General features: G+C 37.3%; 1 protein-coding gene across 6 annotated transcripts in view; it reads left to right on the forward strand.

Moving 5' to 3' along the window:
* Positions 1 to 17,041, forward strand: part of ANO3 (anoctamin 3) — a 496,934-nt gene that overhangs the window by 28,864 nt on the left and 451,029 nt on the right. For 2 of the 6 annotated variants that reach the window (XM_086340914.1, XM_086340915.1), the window contains exon 1: positions 10,022 to 10,564. The exons of 3 other annotated variants lie outside the window; for them this stretch is intronic. In XM_086340914.1, coding sequence (XP_086197040.1) covers positions 10,411 to 10,564 — 154 coding nt within the window. In that variant the 5' untranslated portion in view covers positions 10,022 to 10,410. Of the gene's footprint in view, positions 1 to 10,021; positions 10,565 to 17,041 lie in introns of those variants that run through there. One more of the 6 variants, XM_086340922.1, reaches the window with a different exon arrangement.

Here is a 17,041-nt window from a genome sequence, read left to right on the forward strand (position 1 = left end):
CCAAAAGAGCTGTGATGTGTAGCCTCTCTTTAATCAGGCATTCTTAGGGAAATCCAAAAGCAATTGAGGAAACCAAAAAAAGGCAACAGAGTAGACTGAAACCTTTGCCATCTTCGGATAGAATAAACACTAAAGACAGATCAACCTCTATTACCTCATTATGTCTGTCTAACATGGAAGTGTTTGAGAAACCTTCACACTACATTTCCCTCTATAGTTTCATCTAATAGAGTGATTATGTGTACTCTGCAGTCTTACATGAGCAAGACCCTAATCTGATTCTCTTTGCTTTGGGAGAGTCCTTGATGATATAACAAATTTTCTCAGATCAGCTAAGTAGGGCAGCATACTCCCTCCCACAACAGTCACAAATGGTGCTTGGCAAAACATCAGTGCTTTTGGCTGCTGCTGCCTCTGCCAGCCTCTTTAGTGAACAAGTGTCATGGCTCACAAAAACCCATAATAAAACTACAAAGGCAGTTATTTAGATAAAAAAATCTGAGAGAAGTTTTAGAAAAGTATGAAATTGCAAAAAAGAAGCCAAGAACAAAGAACAGGTTAAATATTTGAATAAATAGAACTGAAACCATGATAATATTTTCTTGTAGTGATTAAACATATATACACAATTAGTTACAGCCCCAAAAGGCAGGAAACAAATTAAGGAAGTCTAAAAGTTCCAAGTTCTTTTAAAGAAGTGGCAAAAGTGTCAATTTATTAAAATATTTTGTATTATGGTGATCACTAAGCAAAGATTAAAGTACGTATAATAGCATTATGGGAAAAGAAGAATTGCAGAGAAACAAAACAAAAAAACCATTGGTTTGTCCGGAAGGTTAAGCAATTAAAAAAAAACAAATGGTAGATTTAATCTTAAATATATCAGTTGCTGCTACTGCTGCTAAGTCGCTTCAGTCATGTCCGACTCTGTGCAACCCCATAGACGGCAGCCCACCAGGCTCCCCCGTCCCTGGGATTCTCCAGGCAAGAACACTGGAGTGGGTTGCTATTTCCTTCTCCAATGCATAAAAGTGAGAAGTGAAAGTGAAGTCGCTCAGTCGTGTCCAACTCTTAGCGACCCCATGGACTGCAGCCCACAAGACTCCTCCTCCGTCCATGGGATTTTCCAGGCAAGAGTACTGGAGTGGGGTGCCATTGCCTTCTCCGAAGTATATCAGTAACTACATCTAATGTAATACATTAAGAACAATTAAAGCACAAAGGCTGTCACTGAGATTTTTAAAAACCTTGTCATATTCTCCTTAGAAGAGTCAAAACTGTTATATAGAATACAAAATGCTTGAAAGTAAAGAGATGAAAAAATGTTATACTCTACAAATATTAGCAAAACCAGCCTGATGTTGCTAAACATCTATTGTTGGTAAAGGACTATCAGATAAACAGACTATCAGTTCAGTTCAGTTCAGTCCCTCAGTCGTGTCCAACTCTTTGCGACCCCATGAATCGCAGCATACCAGGCCTCCCTGTCCATCACCAACTCCCGGAGTTCACTCAGACTCAGGTCCATCGAGTCGGTGATGCCATCCAGCCATCTCATCCTCTGTCGTCCGCTTTTCCTCCTACTCCCAATCCCTCCCAGCATCAGAGTCTTTTCCAATGAGTCAACTCTTTGCATGAGGTCTATAAGTCAATAAATTTTAGTAGATATAAGAAGGAGTATATAATTTCTTAAGAAAAAGGTTAAATCCACTACAAAGTGTTATAACTTTGCATGTGGACTAATAACATATTCTCAGAATACTCAAGGCAAACATGACACAAAGGAAATAGATACATACACATTCGTAGTAGAAAATTGTAAGAAAAATTTCCCAGTTATTTGTGAAACATGCAGATAAAAATCACCAAGTGTTTCGAAGCTTAGACAGTATGGTTAACAGATGGCCTTGCTGGCCTGTAAGAACATTGCACTGAAGATCTTATGCTGGGTCTTAAATAATTTTCAGTGAAAGTCCAAAGATGGAAATCATGGTTCTTGCCATGTTAAAACCCAACTTGTCAGTAAAACCAACAAATGGAAAAAAATAAAGAAGGAAAGAAGGAAGGGCCCAAATTTGCAAATTAAGCAAGTACTAAGTAGCCTATAATTCAAGGAAGAAATCATAATGCAAATTAGGAAATCATTTGAATTGAGTAAAAATGATAATATTAATTTTTAACATAAAGTATAATATTAACTGTTAATAGCAAAGTATTAATAACTATCAACAAAACATGAGATATTGTTAAAGCCATGTTTAGGGGAAAATTAACATTGAATTTATACTTTAGAAAAGAAGAAAGATTGAAAATCTGTGTATGCCTCTTAGGAGTCTAGAATAAACAGTAAATTGATTCCAAAAAAAAAAAAAAATAGGAAGAGGAAATTTTAAAAGTAAAAGTAGAAACTGATATATAAAAGAAATAAATAAAGGAGAAAATCAAGAAAGTTTGCTGTCATGTTTAAAAAGATAAATAGAAGTAAAAATACCCTAAACAAGATTGATCAAATCAAAGGAAAAAAGGCCTAAATTGTCAATAGTAAGAATAAAAACTGGAAATAACTTCAGACCTTACATACATCAAAAGGATATGGAGATGCTATCATGAATTTGGTGGTGGTTGTTTAGTCACTAGGTCATGTGGGACTCTCTTTGTGACCCCATGGACATTGCCCGCCTCTGTCCAGGCTCCCCTTTCCATGGGATTTCCCAGGCAAGAATTCTGGAGTGATTCGCAGTTTCCTTCTCCTGGGCATCCTACTGACCCCGAGACTGTACCTGTGTCTCCAGCACTGGCAGGAGGATTCTTTACCATTGAGCCACCAGGGAAACCCATATTATGAATTGTTGTTTATTCTCTAAGTTATGTCTGATTATTCGCGACCCCATGATCTGCAGCAAACCAGGCTTCCCTGTCCTTCATTTATTTCCTGGAGTTTACTCAAACTCATGTTCATTGAGTTGGGTGATGAATAGCATTATGCAAAAGAATTTTTAAAAGTATATAGAAACCGAAAGTACCTTGGGAAAGACAACATTTCACAACTGACTCAGGGATTCAGTGGGAAAAAAAAGAAGTTCTCTATCTAGTAAAGAGATTAGATCAATAATTAAGAATTTTCAAAGCAAGAAAACTTCAAGTTCCAGATGGTTTCCCAAGTTAGTTTACCAAACATTTAAAGAAGAATAATAGTAATCTTAAAAAAAATTCTTCCAGAGAACAGGAAAAATAATAGTTTTAATTATTTTACAGAAGGACAGTATCATCTTCAATGCCACAACTTATAAGGACTAAAGAAAGAGAATTACATGCTGAGCTATCTCATAAACATAGGTGCAAGATTAGCATTTAAATCCATTGATACATGAAAATAATCATTACATCAAGGTCAGTGTTGAACTTAGTGCAGGAATAAAAATTAGTTTTAAATTTAACAATCACATTAAAAGGGAAATCATCTCAATAGACATTGAAAAAGTATTGGGCACAAGTCAACTCACATACTTTGTTTATAAAAGCAGTATGTTCTTATTGAAGTATGAATAAAGAGGAATGGCAATAATCTAATAAAGGAATATCTACAAAAAACATATGATAAGCTACATATGTAGTGAAAATTTTCTGCTCATAATAGGAATGAAATAATATTCATGATTGTCATTTCAATTAACATGTACTAGATTTACTAGCCAGTGCAAAAAGAGCATAATTATTAAAAAGTTTTTAGGTATATAATTATTTTCTTATTGGAAGGTTAGAATCAAATGATGATTAAGAAAAAGGAGCATATCTCATCTTAATTTCAGTATCTCTGGCTCTCAACTGGGGAAGATTTGTCCATGGACATCCTGAGTCAAACTATTTATTTTGAGGCAACTTCCTTTTTGTTATTACGGAATTGCCCATTATTCAGTCTATTTAACACTCACCTCCACCATATAGTCCAGAATTTTCTAAAAATTTCCAATACTTTGCTGTCTTGCTACTCTTAGATTTTTAAAATTTCCTCTGCTAATTCAAGGGTAGTCTATGGTAATTTATTTAGTTAGATCAATGGTTGGTTCAATGGAAAAGATAGGGTATAAACCTGCGGGCTCAAAGAGTCATTCTGAAACCAGAAAAATGATAAATATATGTCTGGGGAATTGTTTCACGCACTGCATCCAAGAGCAAAGCATCTGAGACAGTGAAAATACGTTGTCTGATATTTTCACTGATATTGTGACATGTCACTGATATTGTGTGATATATCACATAACAATTATTCAACTGTTATAAAGTAAAAATTGTTATAAACAATTACAATTCATAACAATTGTTCACTTGGGAATTTGTACATATCCTAAAACCTGTGTAGAAAGCAAGATTATACTTGTTTGAAAATGTATTGATGAGACTATTAAAATTGCAGTGATTCAAAATAAGTTTATTTTAAAAATAAAATCAAGTTACTTTGGCCTGTTAAGAATCCAAGACACATTATAACAAATAGGCTTTATTGAAGAAGACAAAGTTTTGCGAATGCAGTTTATATTTTAGAATGAATAAAGGCCCAGATTTGAATTTATGGTAACCACTGGCAAGTGAGTGGTTACTGTAATAACGGAGACAAACTGATCCAGATTGAGAGAAAAATTTTCGGAGTTAGACCAGTCAGCAGGAAGGTTATGTGCCGTTTCCTGCCCTCTTACGTTCCTACTCTAAGGAGAAAAATATTGGAGGATGTGTTTCAGGTATCAGAAAGATGACATGAGTCAAAAGTTTGCACTGATATTTCCAAAGATTTACAGACAAATATTCTGAATGTAAGTATTAGCTAAGCTATCGTGGAAAATACTTCATGAGAGAATTTGAAGTTTAGAACTAACTTAGGTAATATCTCCATCTTACTCAATGTTTTATGTCAATTTTGCCTCAGTAAAACTGTTAGGGGGAAAGAGGAGAATACAGTGTTTCTTAACTTAAAAAAAAAAAAAGACTGGCAGTCACATTCTGACCAAAGACCCAAGAATAGATATGTGCTGAGGGTTCCAGTTCTTTAGTATCCACATTAAGGAAAGATTCTTTATTACTGACATTTTCAGGCCTCAGGAGATGTTTGTACCTACATCTCTAGTGGAAAAGGACATTGAAGTGAGTTTGTTGACAAAGTTTGCCCATATATATTATTCATAACAGTAAAATCTTATTTTTAATATACTGGAGAATAGTAATTGCTGGTTTATGAATATATGGACCATTTCAAGTAATTTTGTATGGTTTGTAGATCCACCCATCTTAGAGAAGGTTAGTAACATTTTCCACACTTATATGAAGACACTTTGAAGTATGTGATTAATAAAATGTAATATTTAAGTTTTAGTAAATTTCAAGTTGTTTTATATGAATATGTCATATATTGATAATCAAAATACAGTAGTATTATGAGTACAGAGGGATGATGACTGGAGATATATAGTGTCTATATACATGCATAAATATACATATATATATTCTTTTTTTTCCCAAGGTGTCCTCATGTTCAAAAACTAAAACCCATGCTAGAAAAAATGAGACTGTCTTATGATATAAGATATCATACCCTCAGTGTTTTGCTGAAAAATCACTTAGGCATTTCTAACTCTGGTTCTTATGCAAAATCACATTTCCATTCTTTCAAGGATTGCTTGAAAAAGGGAACACTGCAGGATTTGGGCAGACTTTTCAGAGGTATAGAGGGTAGAAATTATCATGTAGTTAAACCTCCGTGTGTGTGTGTGTGTGTGTGTGTGTGTATGTGTAGCTCAGTTGTGTCCGACTCTTTTTGACTATATGTACTGTAGCCTGCCAGGTTACTCAGTCCATGGAATTCTCCAGGCAATAATACTGGAGCGGGTAGCTATGCCCACTTCCAGGGGATCTTTAAATCAAACCATCTAGACTCTATATTTAAGAAACTGCCCTTTACTATCTACCATAACAGATATTTCAATTATTGTAAGCCCATACTTCATGATTCTAGAACCTACTTTATTTCTCTAAATTGTATAATGTACCTTTTGCTTTTATCATCTCCCCAAATTTATGCCAACTATCTTTTCTGCTACTCATTTTATCACTACTGACCTATTTATATCTCTCCTAGAAGCCTTAACTCAAGTTTTAAGAATCCATAGGTGGTAGGAGACAAGTAATTGTTTGTATTGCTGTGAAAGCACTTCATCAGGCATTCAGAATATTACTGATACTTTCATTTTTATTTTAAATGTAGTATTTTTCTGAAATATCATTTATAATTTTTTATTGACGGATAATTGACTTACAGGTGTACAACGCAGTGATTCTAGATCCCCTGGAAAAGGAAATGGCAACCCACTCCAGTATTCTGGAGGAGCCTGATGGTCTGTAGTTTATGGGGTGGCAAAAGAATTAGACAAGACTTAGCGACTAAACTGCAACAACAACAACAACGTATGTATGTGTGTTCAGTTCAGTTCAGTTCGGTTCAGTCGCTCAGTCGTGTCCGACTCTTTGCGACCCCATGAATCGCAGCACGCCAGGCCTCCCTGTCCATCACCAACTCCCAGAGTTCACTGAGACTCATGTCCATTGAGTCAGTGATGCCATCCAGCCATCATCCTCTGTCGTCCCCTTCTCCTCTTGCCCCCAATCCCTCCCAGCATCAGAGTCTTTTCCAATGAGTCAACTCTTCGCATGAGGTGGCCAAAGTACTGGAGTTTCAGCTTTAGCATCATTCCCTCCAAAGAAATCCCAGGGTTGATCTCCTTCAGAATGGACTGGTTTGATCTCCTTGCAGTCCAAGGGACTCTCAAGAGTCTTCTCCAACACCACAGTTGAAAAGCATCAATTCTTCGGCGCTCAGCTTTCTTCACAGTCCAACTCTCACATCCATACATGACCACTGGAAAAACCATAGCCTTGACTAGATGGACCTTTGTTGGCAAAATAATGTCTCTGCTTTTGAATATGCTATCTAGATTGTGTGTGTGTGTCTATATGTGTGTCTATATATATATATATATGTAATATATATTCTTTTCCAGATTCTTTTCTGGTATAGTAATTAGAAAATATAGAGTATAATTTCCTATGCTATACAGTAAGTCCTTGTTGGTTACCTATTTTATATATAGTAGTGCATATATGTTAATAACAACCTCCTAATTTATCCGTCCTCCCTTTTCTCCTTTGGTAACCGTAAATTTTTTGGTATGTCTGTGAGTCTCTTTTTGTTTTACAATAAGTGAATTTGTGTCTTTCTGGATCTCACATGTAAGTGATACGACACTTGTCTTTGTCTGACTTCACTTGGTATGTGCCTGTTACGGCTTCCCAGGTGGTGCTACTCTCCAGGTCCATCCATGTTGCTGCAAATGACATTATTGTATTCTTTTTTATGGCTGAGTAGAAAGTGAAGAAGAACTAAAGAGCCTCTTGATGAAAGTGAAATAGGAGAGTGAAAAAGTTGGCTTAAAGCTCAACATTCAGAAAACGAAGATCATGGCATCCAGTTCCATCACTTCATGGCAAATGATGGGAAACAGTGGCTGACTTTATTTTTCTTGGCTCCAAAATCACTGCAGATGGTGATTGTAGCCATGAAATTAAAAGACACTTACTCCTTGGAAAGAAAGTTATGACCAACCTAGGCAGCATATTCAAAAGCAGAGACATTACTTTGCCAACAAAGGTCTGTCTAGGCTATGGTTTTTCTGGTGGTCAAGTATGGATGTGAGAGTTGGACTATAAAGAAGGCTGAGCACCAAAGAATTGATGCTTTTGAACTGTGGTGTTGGAGAAGACTCTTGAGAGTCCCTTGGACTGCAAGGAGATCCAACCAGTCCACCTTAAATGAGATCAGTCCTGGGTGTTCATTGGAAGGACTGATGTTGAAGATGAAACTCCAATTCTTGGCCACCTGATGTGAAGAGCTGACTCATTGGAAAAGACCCTGATGCTGGGAAAGATTGAGGGCAGGAGGAGAAGGGGATGAAGAGGACGAAATGGTTGGATGGCGTCACTGACTCAATGGATGTGGGTTTGGGTATACACCGGGAGTTGGTGATGGACAGGGAGGCCTGGAGTGCTGTGGTTCATGGGGTCACAAAGAGTCAGACACGACTGAGAGACTGAACTGAACTGAACTGAACTGAATATTGCATTTTATGTATGTACCACATCTTTTTATCCATTTATCTGTCAATGGACATTTAGGTTTTTTCCATGTCTTGGTCATTGTAAATAGTGCAGTGAATACTGGGGTACATGTAACTTTTTGAGGTATAGTTTTTTCCAGATACATCCCAGGAATGGGATATCAAGATCATATGGAAACTGTGTATTTTGTTTTTTAAACTGATAATTTGGTTATGCTTTCACCATCTTATCCAAGCAAAGTGTCATATAATTACCAGAGAAACTTGGTCATATTAGCCATTTCAGTCAGATTGTTCATTCCTGTTCAAGAACTGTGGTAGCCTAGGTTTGCCTAGCATATTTTCTTGTTGTCCTTGCTGTTGGAATGATGATGATTCCATGGCTATGAACAGTAGTTTATAAAAGCATGTAGAGCAGAGAGCCAGTTTTCTTTACTTGTTTGTTCAGTTACAATAATTAATGATGAGTAAGACTTGTCACTTTTTCTCCAGAATCCTTTTATATTATAACAGCAGTGGATTTGCAGGCCTGTTTTATATATTTACCTTCTCAGAGCCTTCAAACATATTTGTAACCTGGCTGGGGATTGTCTTTCATTCCACAGTACCTGGCCTGCAGGGGAATGCAGGGGAATAATAAGTAAGCTTAAGTAGTCCAACAAATACCAGCGCTTAAAGCTGCACTTGGCATTTTTGTATATAAGCTAATACCTAGTACAGGGTCAATACATATTCACTTAAATGAAGAAATAAATGGTTAAGTAATATTCCATTGTACATATATTGCCTTTATCCATTTATCCATCAGTGGACATTTATATAGCTTTCATGTTTGCCTGTTGTGAACAAGGAGGTGCAATATCTCTTCAAAATAGTGATTTCATTTCATTTTATACAACCAGAAGTGGAATTACCAAATTATACAGCAGTTCTATCTTTTTAATCTTTTGAGGAACCTCCACAGTGTTGTCCTGGAGAAGGCAATGGCACCCCACTCCAGTACTCTTGCCTGGAAAATCCCATGGACTGAGGAGCCTGGTAGGCTGCAGTCCATGGGCTCGCTAAGAGTCGGACACGACTGAGCGACTTCACTTTCACTTTTCACTTCATGCATTGGAGAAGGAAATGGCAACCCACTCCAGTGTTTTTGCCTGGAGAATACCAGAGACGGGGGCGCCTTGTGGGCTGCCGTCTATGGGGTCGCAGAGAGTCGGACATGACTGAAGCGACTTAGCAGCAGCAGCAACAGTACACAGTGTTCTTCTTCTTCTTTTTTTTTTTCTGTAACCTGCCTGCATGTTGTATCTTGTGTTTTTGTTTTGTTTTTGTTTTCTTTGTAATAGCCATTCTAGTGAATGTGAAGTGGTATCTCATTGTGGTTTTATTTGCCCTTGCCCGATGATTAGCAACGTTGAACACCTTTTCGCTTACTTGTTGGCCATTTGTATGTTTTCCTGGGAAGACATGCAGGTTGTTTGCCAGTTCTTTAACTGGATTCTTTTGCTGCCAAATTGTATGAATTCTTTGTATATTTCAGATGTTACACACTTTCAGTTACATGGTTTACAAATGTTTTCTCCCATTCCATAGTTTGCCTTTTCATTTTGTTGACTGTATTTTTGTTGTGCAGAACTTTTTAGTTTAACTCATCATTTAATCTCCACTATCACAAGCATGTTTCAGGAAGCATGAAGACTACAGTCTCACAATCCTGACCGAGGAAATATAATTTAGAATTAACTTCCTTCCAAATTAAGACATTCCTCTGATGTGCTGCCCAGTGGAATAAAGTTGCATTCTCTGACAGTACTTAGCCCCACCCAGCTGATCTTTTGTGTACAGATATGCGGAGACCTAATACCAAGTTACTAAAAGCATCTCTCTGCAGCCTTGCCTGTATCTTCACTTAGCTCATTTTACTTTCTGTTGCAGCCTCTCTGAGATGGGGTTAGCACTGCTATCATTTAAAGGCAGCAAGATTATCTTCAAGAAAAACAGCGCTAAAATCCATCCATCCTCTTGACGTCAATTGCTTAGGAAGGGAGTGAATACAGAAAACTTCGTAAAGTCAGCTCTGCATGTTTTATCTCTTTTAAATTTCCAAGTGAAAACAATTACTAGAAAGCCTGGGGTTGTTGCTGATTATAAAACAGTGATTTTCCCCCTCCTGTGATTTTTAAAAATTCAGTAGTTTGAACTATCTGAATCAAAGTTTAAACTTTGATTTATATAGCTGTATAAGAATTTTGCAATGTCAACTGTGAAGTTTGAATTGGATAATCTTTCTCCTGAAGGATTCAGACATGAGCATGCTTCCAGCTCAGATTTTGCTTTAACCTGCTTGACTGAACTTTCTGGTGATTCTAGTCAATGGGAACTTCAGCACTCCAGTTCTGTCCCTGTTGGTAAGCTAAACCTTAGATTGATATTTTTGAGTATCTTAACTTATATCTGTACTTTTTAAATGCCAGATGTGTAAAAAGTAAATCTTAATGTCATTTACTTTGCAGTCGTGTAACTGGTGTCAATTTTAGTTTCTTGAGCTATTTTTTCCTGAAATATATAAATACTTTTTATAGAAAAGAATAGAGGGTTTGCCAATAGAGTAAAATGTCAGAAAACAAATTCAATGAACTAAAAAAAGTTAATGGTGAAGTAGATTTTGTTTGTCTGAACACTCAAGTCTATCATGGCTTAGTTTTGTTTGGGACGACTGATGAAATCAGGGGATTTATCCATAAACTGCAAAAAAAAAAAAAAAAGCCCTGCCATCTTTCATTCCTCTTTTTTATTTCTGTTTTCTTTTACATAATTATATCAAAGACAAAATATGCTTTGCCTCTCTTTAAGAACAAGATAGTATGCCTTTTGGTTTTGTTATTTTATTTGGATTCTGTGTGAGCTGACAGTGTTAATAGAATTTAATGTGAAGAATTTCTTTTTTGATACCTTTGGGTATTACTTATCCAGAATCTCAGTTTTCCTTCTTGCTCTGCAATTTTGAGTAACTAATGCTAGACACTAATAGTTTGCATTCATCAAAAACTTCTGAGGGTTTCATTTGGATGAACAGCTGTGAGATGTCAATAATAAATTGTTCTTTGTAGAAAAAAATTGTATAATAAATAATACTTAAATGTTATTCTAAAGGAAAACTATTATGATTTAGTTCTTTATCTTTACTCATAAAAATGACAGTGTAATATGAATGTAAAAGTTAAGCAAAGCCTTCTGGCATTGAAATATGTGTAATATCATATATGAAATGAGTTGCCAGTCCAGGTTCGATGCACAATACTGGATGCTTGGGGCTGGTGCACTGGGACGACCCAGAGGGATGGTATGGGGAGGGAGGAGGGAGGAGGGTTCAGGATGGGGAACACATGTATACCTGTGGCAGATTCATTTTGATATATGGCAAAACCAATATAATATTGTAAAGTTAAATAAAATAAAATTAAAAAAAAAAGTTAAGCAAAGCCTTCATCACTCTGGTTGTTACTGGACACTAATCTTTGTCCAGTGAAAAATATTTGCAGAAATAATAAATTCCATTTTGTAACCAGAGGATTATTCCAAGAGAATCTGGCATGTTTATTTGTTTTGAGATGTTTAAAAAGAAGCTTTATGTGACTCCAAACCAATTGCTGATTTTTTTGTTGATAGATTCTTTGTCTTCTGTGACTTGTTTTATTATACTATAGGCAGTTCTACAGTCAGGAGATATAACAATCTTTTGTAAATTTTCTTTCCATTGTAAGAAAAGAGGTCCCCATGTTATTGTCTTTTTCTTAAATTGAGAATCTTCTTGAGAATTGAACCTACAATTTCATAAAGTGGAAAAATCAGTTCTTTACAAGTAAATGCAGCTTTATACAGGAAACTTAGACAGGAAAAGAAAATTTATAAACAAAGCATTTGCCAGTTCAATCATTTTCTTTGCAAGGAATTTTATCTTATTTCATCTCTGTCATAGCACATCTTGAATTGAACAGTTGTCTTCATGCAGTTGAGCTGTACATCTATAGCTTAAGTGTAAACCCAGAGCCTGGAAGACACTTCCTCATTGATATCCTGGCAGTGCCTCAAATTCAAAACAACTAAGCAAAACTTCCTAAAAACTCCTCCTCCTTTTTATATCCTTTTTTTCCCTTTTAGTCAATAACTGCTTAGCATATATTTCAGTATAAAGTTTGTGTTTAGTTGTATGCATGTTAGTTTATTAATAATATTTGTCTTCTCTACCTCTTTGACAACCACTGTAGCCCTAGTACTCAGTAGGGTGCCTGGCAATAAAAGGTTCTTGATGTGACTCCCTGCCTGCATACCTAAGGGACTGAAAGATTGGCCCTCTTCATTCCGCCTAGTGCATGCACCTGTGTAGATTTCTAACTGATCTCACCTCCAGGTTCTCTAACAAGCCTCTTGCATATTGACAGTCACATTTGTTGTTGTTTGGTTGCTCAGTCATGTCTGACTCTTTGCCACTCCATGGACTGCAGCTCGCCAGGCTTCCCTGCCCTTCCCCATCTCCCGGAGCTTGCTCAAACTCATCTCCACTGAGCTGGTGATGCCATGCAACCATCTCATCCTCTGTCGTCCCCTTCTCCTCTTGCCTTTGATCTTTCCCAGCATCAGGATCTTTTCTAATGGGTTGGCTTTTCCCATCAGGTGGCCAGAGTATTGGAGCTTCAGTTTCAGGCTCAGTCCTTCCAAAAAATATTCAGGGTTGATTTCCTTTAGGATTGACTGGATTGTTCTCATTGCTGTCCAAGGGACTCTCAAGAGTCTTCTCCAATACCACATTTCAGAAGCATTAATTCTTTGATGCTCAGCCTTCTTTAAGGTCCAACTCTCACATTCATGCATGACTACTGGAAAAACCATAGCTTTGACTAAAAGGACCTTCGTTGGCAAAGTAATGTCTCTGTTTTTTAGTATGTTTTCTGGGTTGGTCATAGCTTTTCTTCCAAGGAGCAAGTGTTTTTTAATTTCATGGCTGCAGTCATCATCTGTGCTTTTTTTGGAGCCCAAGAAAATAAAGACTGTCAGTGTTTCCATTGTTTCCCCATCTATTTGTCATGAAGTGATGGGACCAGATGCGATGATCTTAATTTTTTGAATGCTGAGTTTTAAGCCAACTTTTTCACTCTCCTCTTTCACCTTCATCAATAAGCTCTTTAGTTTCTCTTTCCTTTCTGTCATAAGGGTGGTGTCATCTGCATATCTGAGGTTATATTTCTCCTGGCAATCTTGATTCCAGCTTGTGCTTCATCCAGCCAGGCATTTCACATGATGTACTCTGTATATAAGTTAAATAAGCAGGGTAACAATATACAGCCTTGAAATACTCCTTTCCTAATTTTGAACCAACTGTCCAGTTCTAACTGTTGCATCTTGACCGGCATACAGATTCTGCAGGAGGCAGATAAGGTGGTCTGGTATTCCCATCTCTTGAAGAATTTTCCACAGTTTTTTTTGTGATCCACACAGTCAAAGGCTTTAGCATAGTCAATGAAGCAGAAGCAGATGCTTTTCTGGAATTCTCTTGTTTTTTTTTTTTTATATGATCCAACGGATGTTGGCAATTTGATCTCTGGTTCCTCTGCCTTTTCTAAATCCAGCTTGAACATCTGAAAGTTCTCGGTTTACGCACTGTTGAAGCCTAGCTTGGAGAATTGTGAGCATTATTCTGCTAGAATGTGAAATGAGTGCAATTGTGGGGTAGTTTGAACATTCTTTGGCATTTCCTTTCTTTGGGATTGGAATGAAAACTGACCTTTTCCAATCCTGTGGCCACTGCTGCATTTTCCAAATTTGCTGGCATATTGAGTGCAGCACTTTCACAGCATCATCTTTTAGGATTTTAAATAACTCAGCTGGAATTCCATCACCTCCACTAGCTTTATTCATAATAATGCTTCCTAAAGGCTCACTTTACTTCACAGTCCAGGATGTCTGGCTCAAGGTGAGTGATCACACCACCTGGTTATCTGAGTCATTAAGATCTTTTTTGTATAATTCTTCTCTGTATTATTTCCACCTCTTCTTAATATCTTCTGCTTCTTTTAGGTCCATACCATTTCTGTCTTTTTTTTTAATACATCTTTTTATTAAATATTAGCTTGGTGTCTCTGATTTTCTTGAAGAGATCTCTAGTCTTTCCCATTCTATTGTTTTCCTCTGTTTCTTTGCATTGATCACTTAGGAAGGCTTTCTTATCTCTCCTTGGAATTCTCTGGAGCTGTGCAGTCAGATGGTATATCTTTCCTTTTCTCCTTTGCTTTTTGCTTCTCTTCTTTTCTCAGCTAATTGTAAGGCCTCCTCAGATAACCATTTTGCCTTTTTGCATTTCTTTTTCTTGGGGATGGGATTGATCACCACCTCCTGTACAATGTTACGAACCTCCATCCATAGTTCTTTAGGCACTCTATCAGATCTAATCCTTTGAATCTATTTGTCACTTCCACTGTATCGTCAGAAGGGATTTGATTTAGGTCATTCCTGAATGGCATAGTGGTTCCCTACTTTTTTTAATTTAAGAAGACAGTCACATAGTCCTTCATAAGTACAAGTCTGACCTATTTTCACCTTTGTTTACAATTTCTGTAATTCTTTATGACTTCAGTTATAAACCTAGTGCTCTATGATCTAAATCTGTTTTCTTCCAAAACGTTTCCAGCCTCATATAACCTACACATACCCAACAAGAATGTTTTTCACTTTAAATCAGTGTGCATATTATTCTTTAAAAATAATTTCCAATAATTCTTTCCCTCTGCCTCTATTAAGATCTCACTGAGATAAAATACTGTTGTATCCCCAAATACCTATGATTAACTCTCTATATAAAGGAATTTTTCCTGTTGCTAAACTTCTACAAAATGTTTGTTCATTGTGTTAAAATGTTCACATTCTAATTATTTTTATAAATACATATGCTCATGGATCCTTTCCTATTAGATTATGCTGCTTAAAGGTAATTGCCATTTCACAATTGTTTTTGTGTCTGTGAATCACATATAACAATTGTCTGTCACATACAGTAAATATGATTCAGTGAATTGCCAGTTAGTACCATATAGTTTGGGCTTCCCTGGTAGGTCAGCTGGTAAAAAATCTGCCTGCAATGCAGGAGACCCCCGTTCAGTTCCTGGGTCAGGAAGATACCCTGGAGAAGGGATAGGCTACCCACTCCAGTATTCCTGGGCTTCCCTGGTGGCTTAGACCTGGTGGCTCAGACCTGGGTTCGATCCCTGGGTTAGGAAGATCCCCTAGAGGAGGGCCTGGCAAACTACTCCACTGTTCTTGCCAGGAGAATCTCATGGACAGAGAAGCCTGGCAGGCTGTGGTCCGTGGGTTCAAAAAGAGTGGTATGTGACTAAGCACAGAACAGTATAGTTTATCTTTTAATGAATTTTATGTTATAGGTAGTATTTACTGAAATAAAATTATACATATATTTTAACAGCCAAAATATGTGGAAATTATTACACAATATGTTGCCTGATAATAATAAGTACCTGGAATTTGTTTTTTATTTGAAATTTTTATGGAGCATTGAGCATTCTAGAATCTGCTTTGTCCTATTTCTAATAGAGTCAGGTTGTATCCTTTCATTCAATATATATTGATTGAATATTCATGAGAGTTAATGCTTAGATGTCTATATGAAAATAAAATTAGGTGATAACAGAAGTAGAGAAGAACTGTATCCTTTTAATCTCAGTGGCATGACAGTGTGCATTTTTTTTCTTTTTGGTAACCTTATTTATTTTTGGCTGTGCTGGATCTGGTTGCAGCGAGAGGAGGACTCTCTCCAGTTGTGTAGCGGGTTCCTCACTGTGGCTTCTCTCCTTGCAGAGCATGGGCTCCAGGCACATGAACTTCAGTAGTTCTGGAACATGGGCTCAGTAGTCGCAGTTCCTAGGCTCCAAAGCACAGGCTCAATAGTTGTGGCACATGGGCTTAGTGGCTCCACAGCGTGTGGGATCTTCCCAGACCAGGGACTGAACCTGACTCTATTGCAATGGGAGGTGGATACTTTACCACTGAGCCAGCAGGGAAGCCCAGCAGCATGTTTTCAGTATGCATATGTGCATACTCCTAGCATGGGAAAATGAAGTATGAGATGAATGGTAGTTCCTACATTTTGTCAGTCAGTCAGTTGCGACAGTTCAGTCGCTCAGTCAGTCTGACTCTTTGTGACCCCATGGACTGCAGTGCACCAGGCCTCCCTGTCCATCACCAAATCCCAGAGTTTTCTCAAACTCATGTCCGTTGAGTCAGTGATGCCATCCAGCTATCTCTGTCATCCCCTTCTCCTCCCGCCTTCAATCTTTCCCAGCATCAGTGTCTTTTCAAATGAATCAGTAATCAGCTTCAGCATCAGTCCTTCCAATGAACACTCAGTACTGATTTCCATTAAGATTGACTAGATGGATTTCCTTGCCGTGTCCAAGGGACTCTCAAGAGTCTTCTCCAACACCACAGTTCAAAAGCATCAATTCTTCGGTGCTCAGTTTTCTTTATAGTGCAACTCTCACATCCATACATGACCACTGGAAAAACCATAGCTTTGACTAGATGGACCTGTGTTGGCAAAGTAATGTCTCTGTTTTTTAATATGTTGTGTAGGATGATCATAACTTTTCTTCCAAGGGCAAGCGTCTTTTAATTTCATGACTGTAGTCACCATCTGCAGTGATTTTGGAGCCCAGAAAAATAAAGTCTGTCACTATTTCCACTGTTTCCCCATCTATTTGCCATGAAGTGATGGGACCAGATGCCATGATCTTAGTTTTCTGAATGGTGAGTTTTAAGTCAACTTTTTCACTCTCCTTTTTCATTTTCATCAAGAGGCTTTTTAGTTCTTCTTCACT

This window comes from Bos grunniens, chromosome 15 (assembly GCF_055505025.1).
Source record: "Bos grunniens cultivar Pamir isolate PY7600 chromosome 15, Bosgru_T2T1.0, whole genome shotgun sequence".
NCBI classification, from domain to species: Eukaryota; Metazoa; Chordata; class Mammalia; order Artiodactyla; family Bovidae; genus Bos; species Bos grunniens.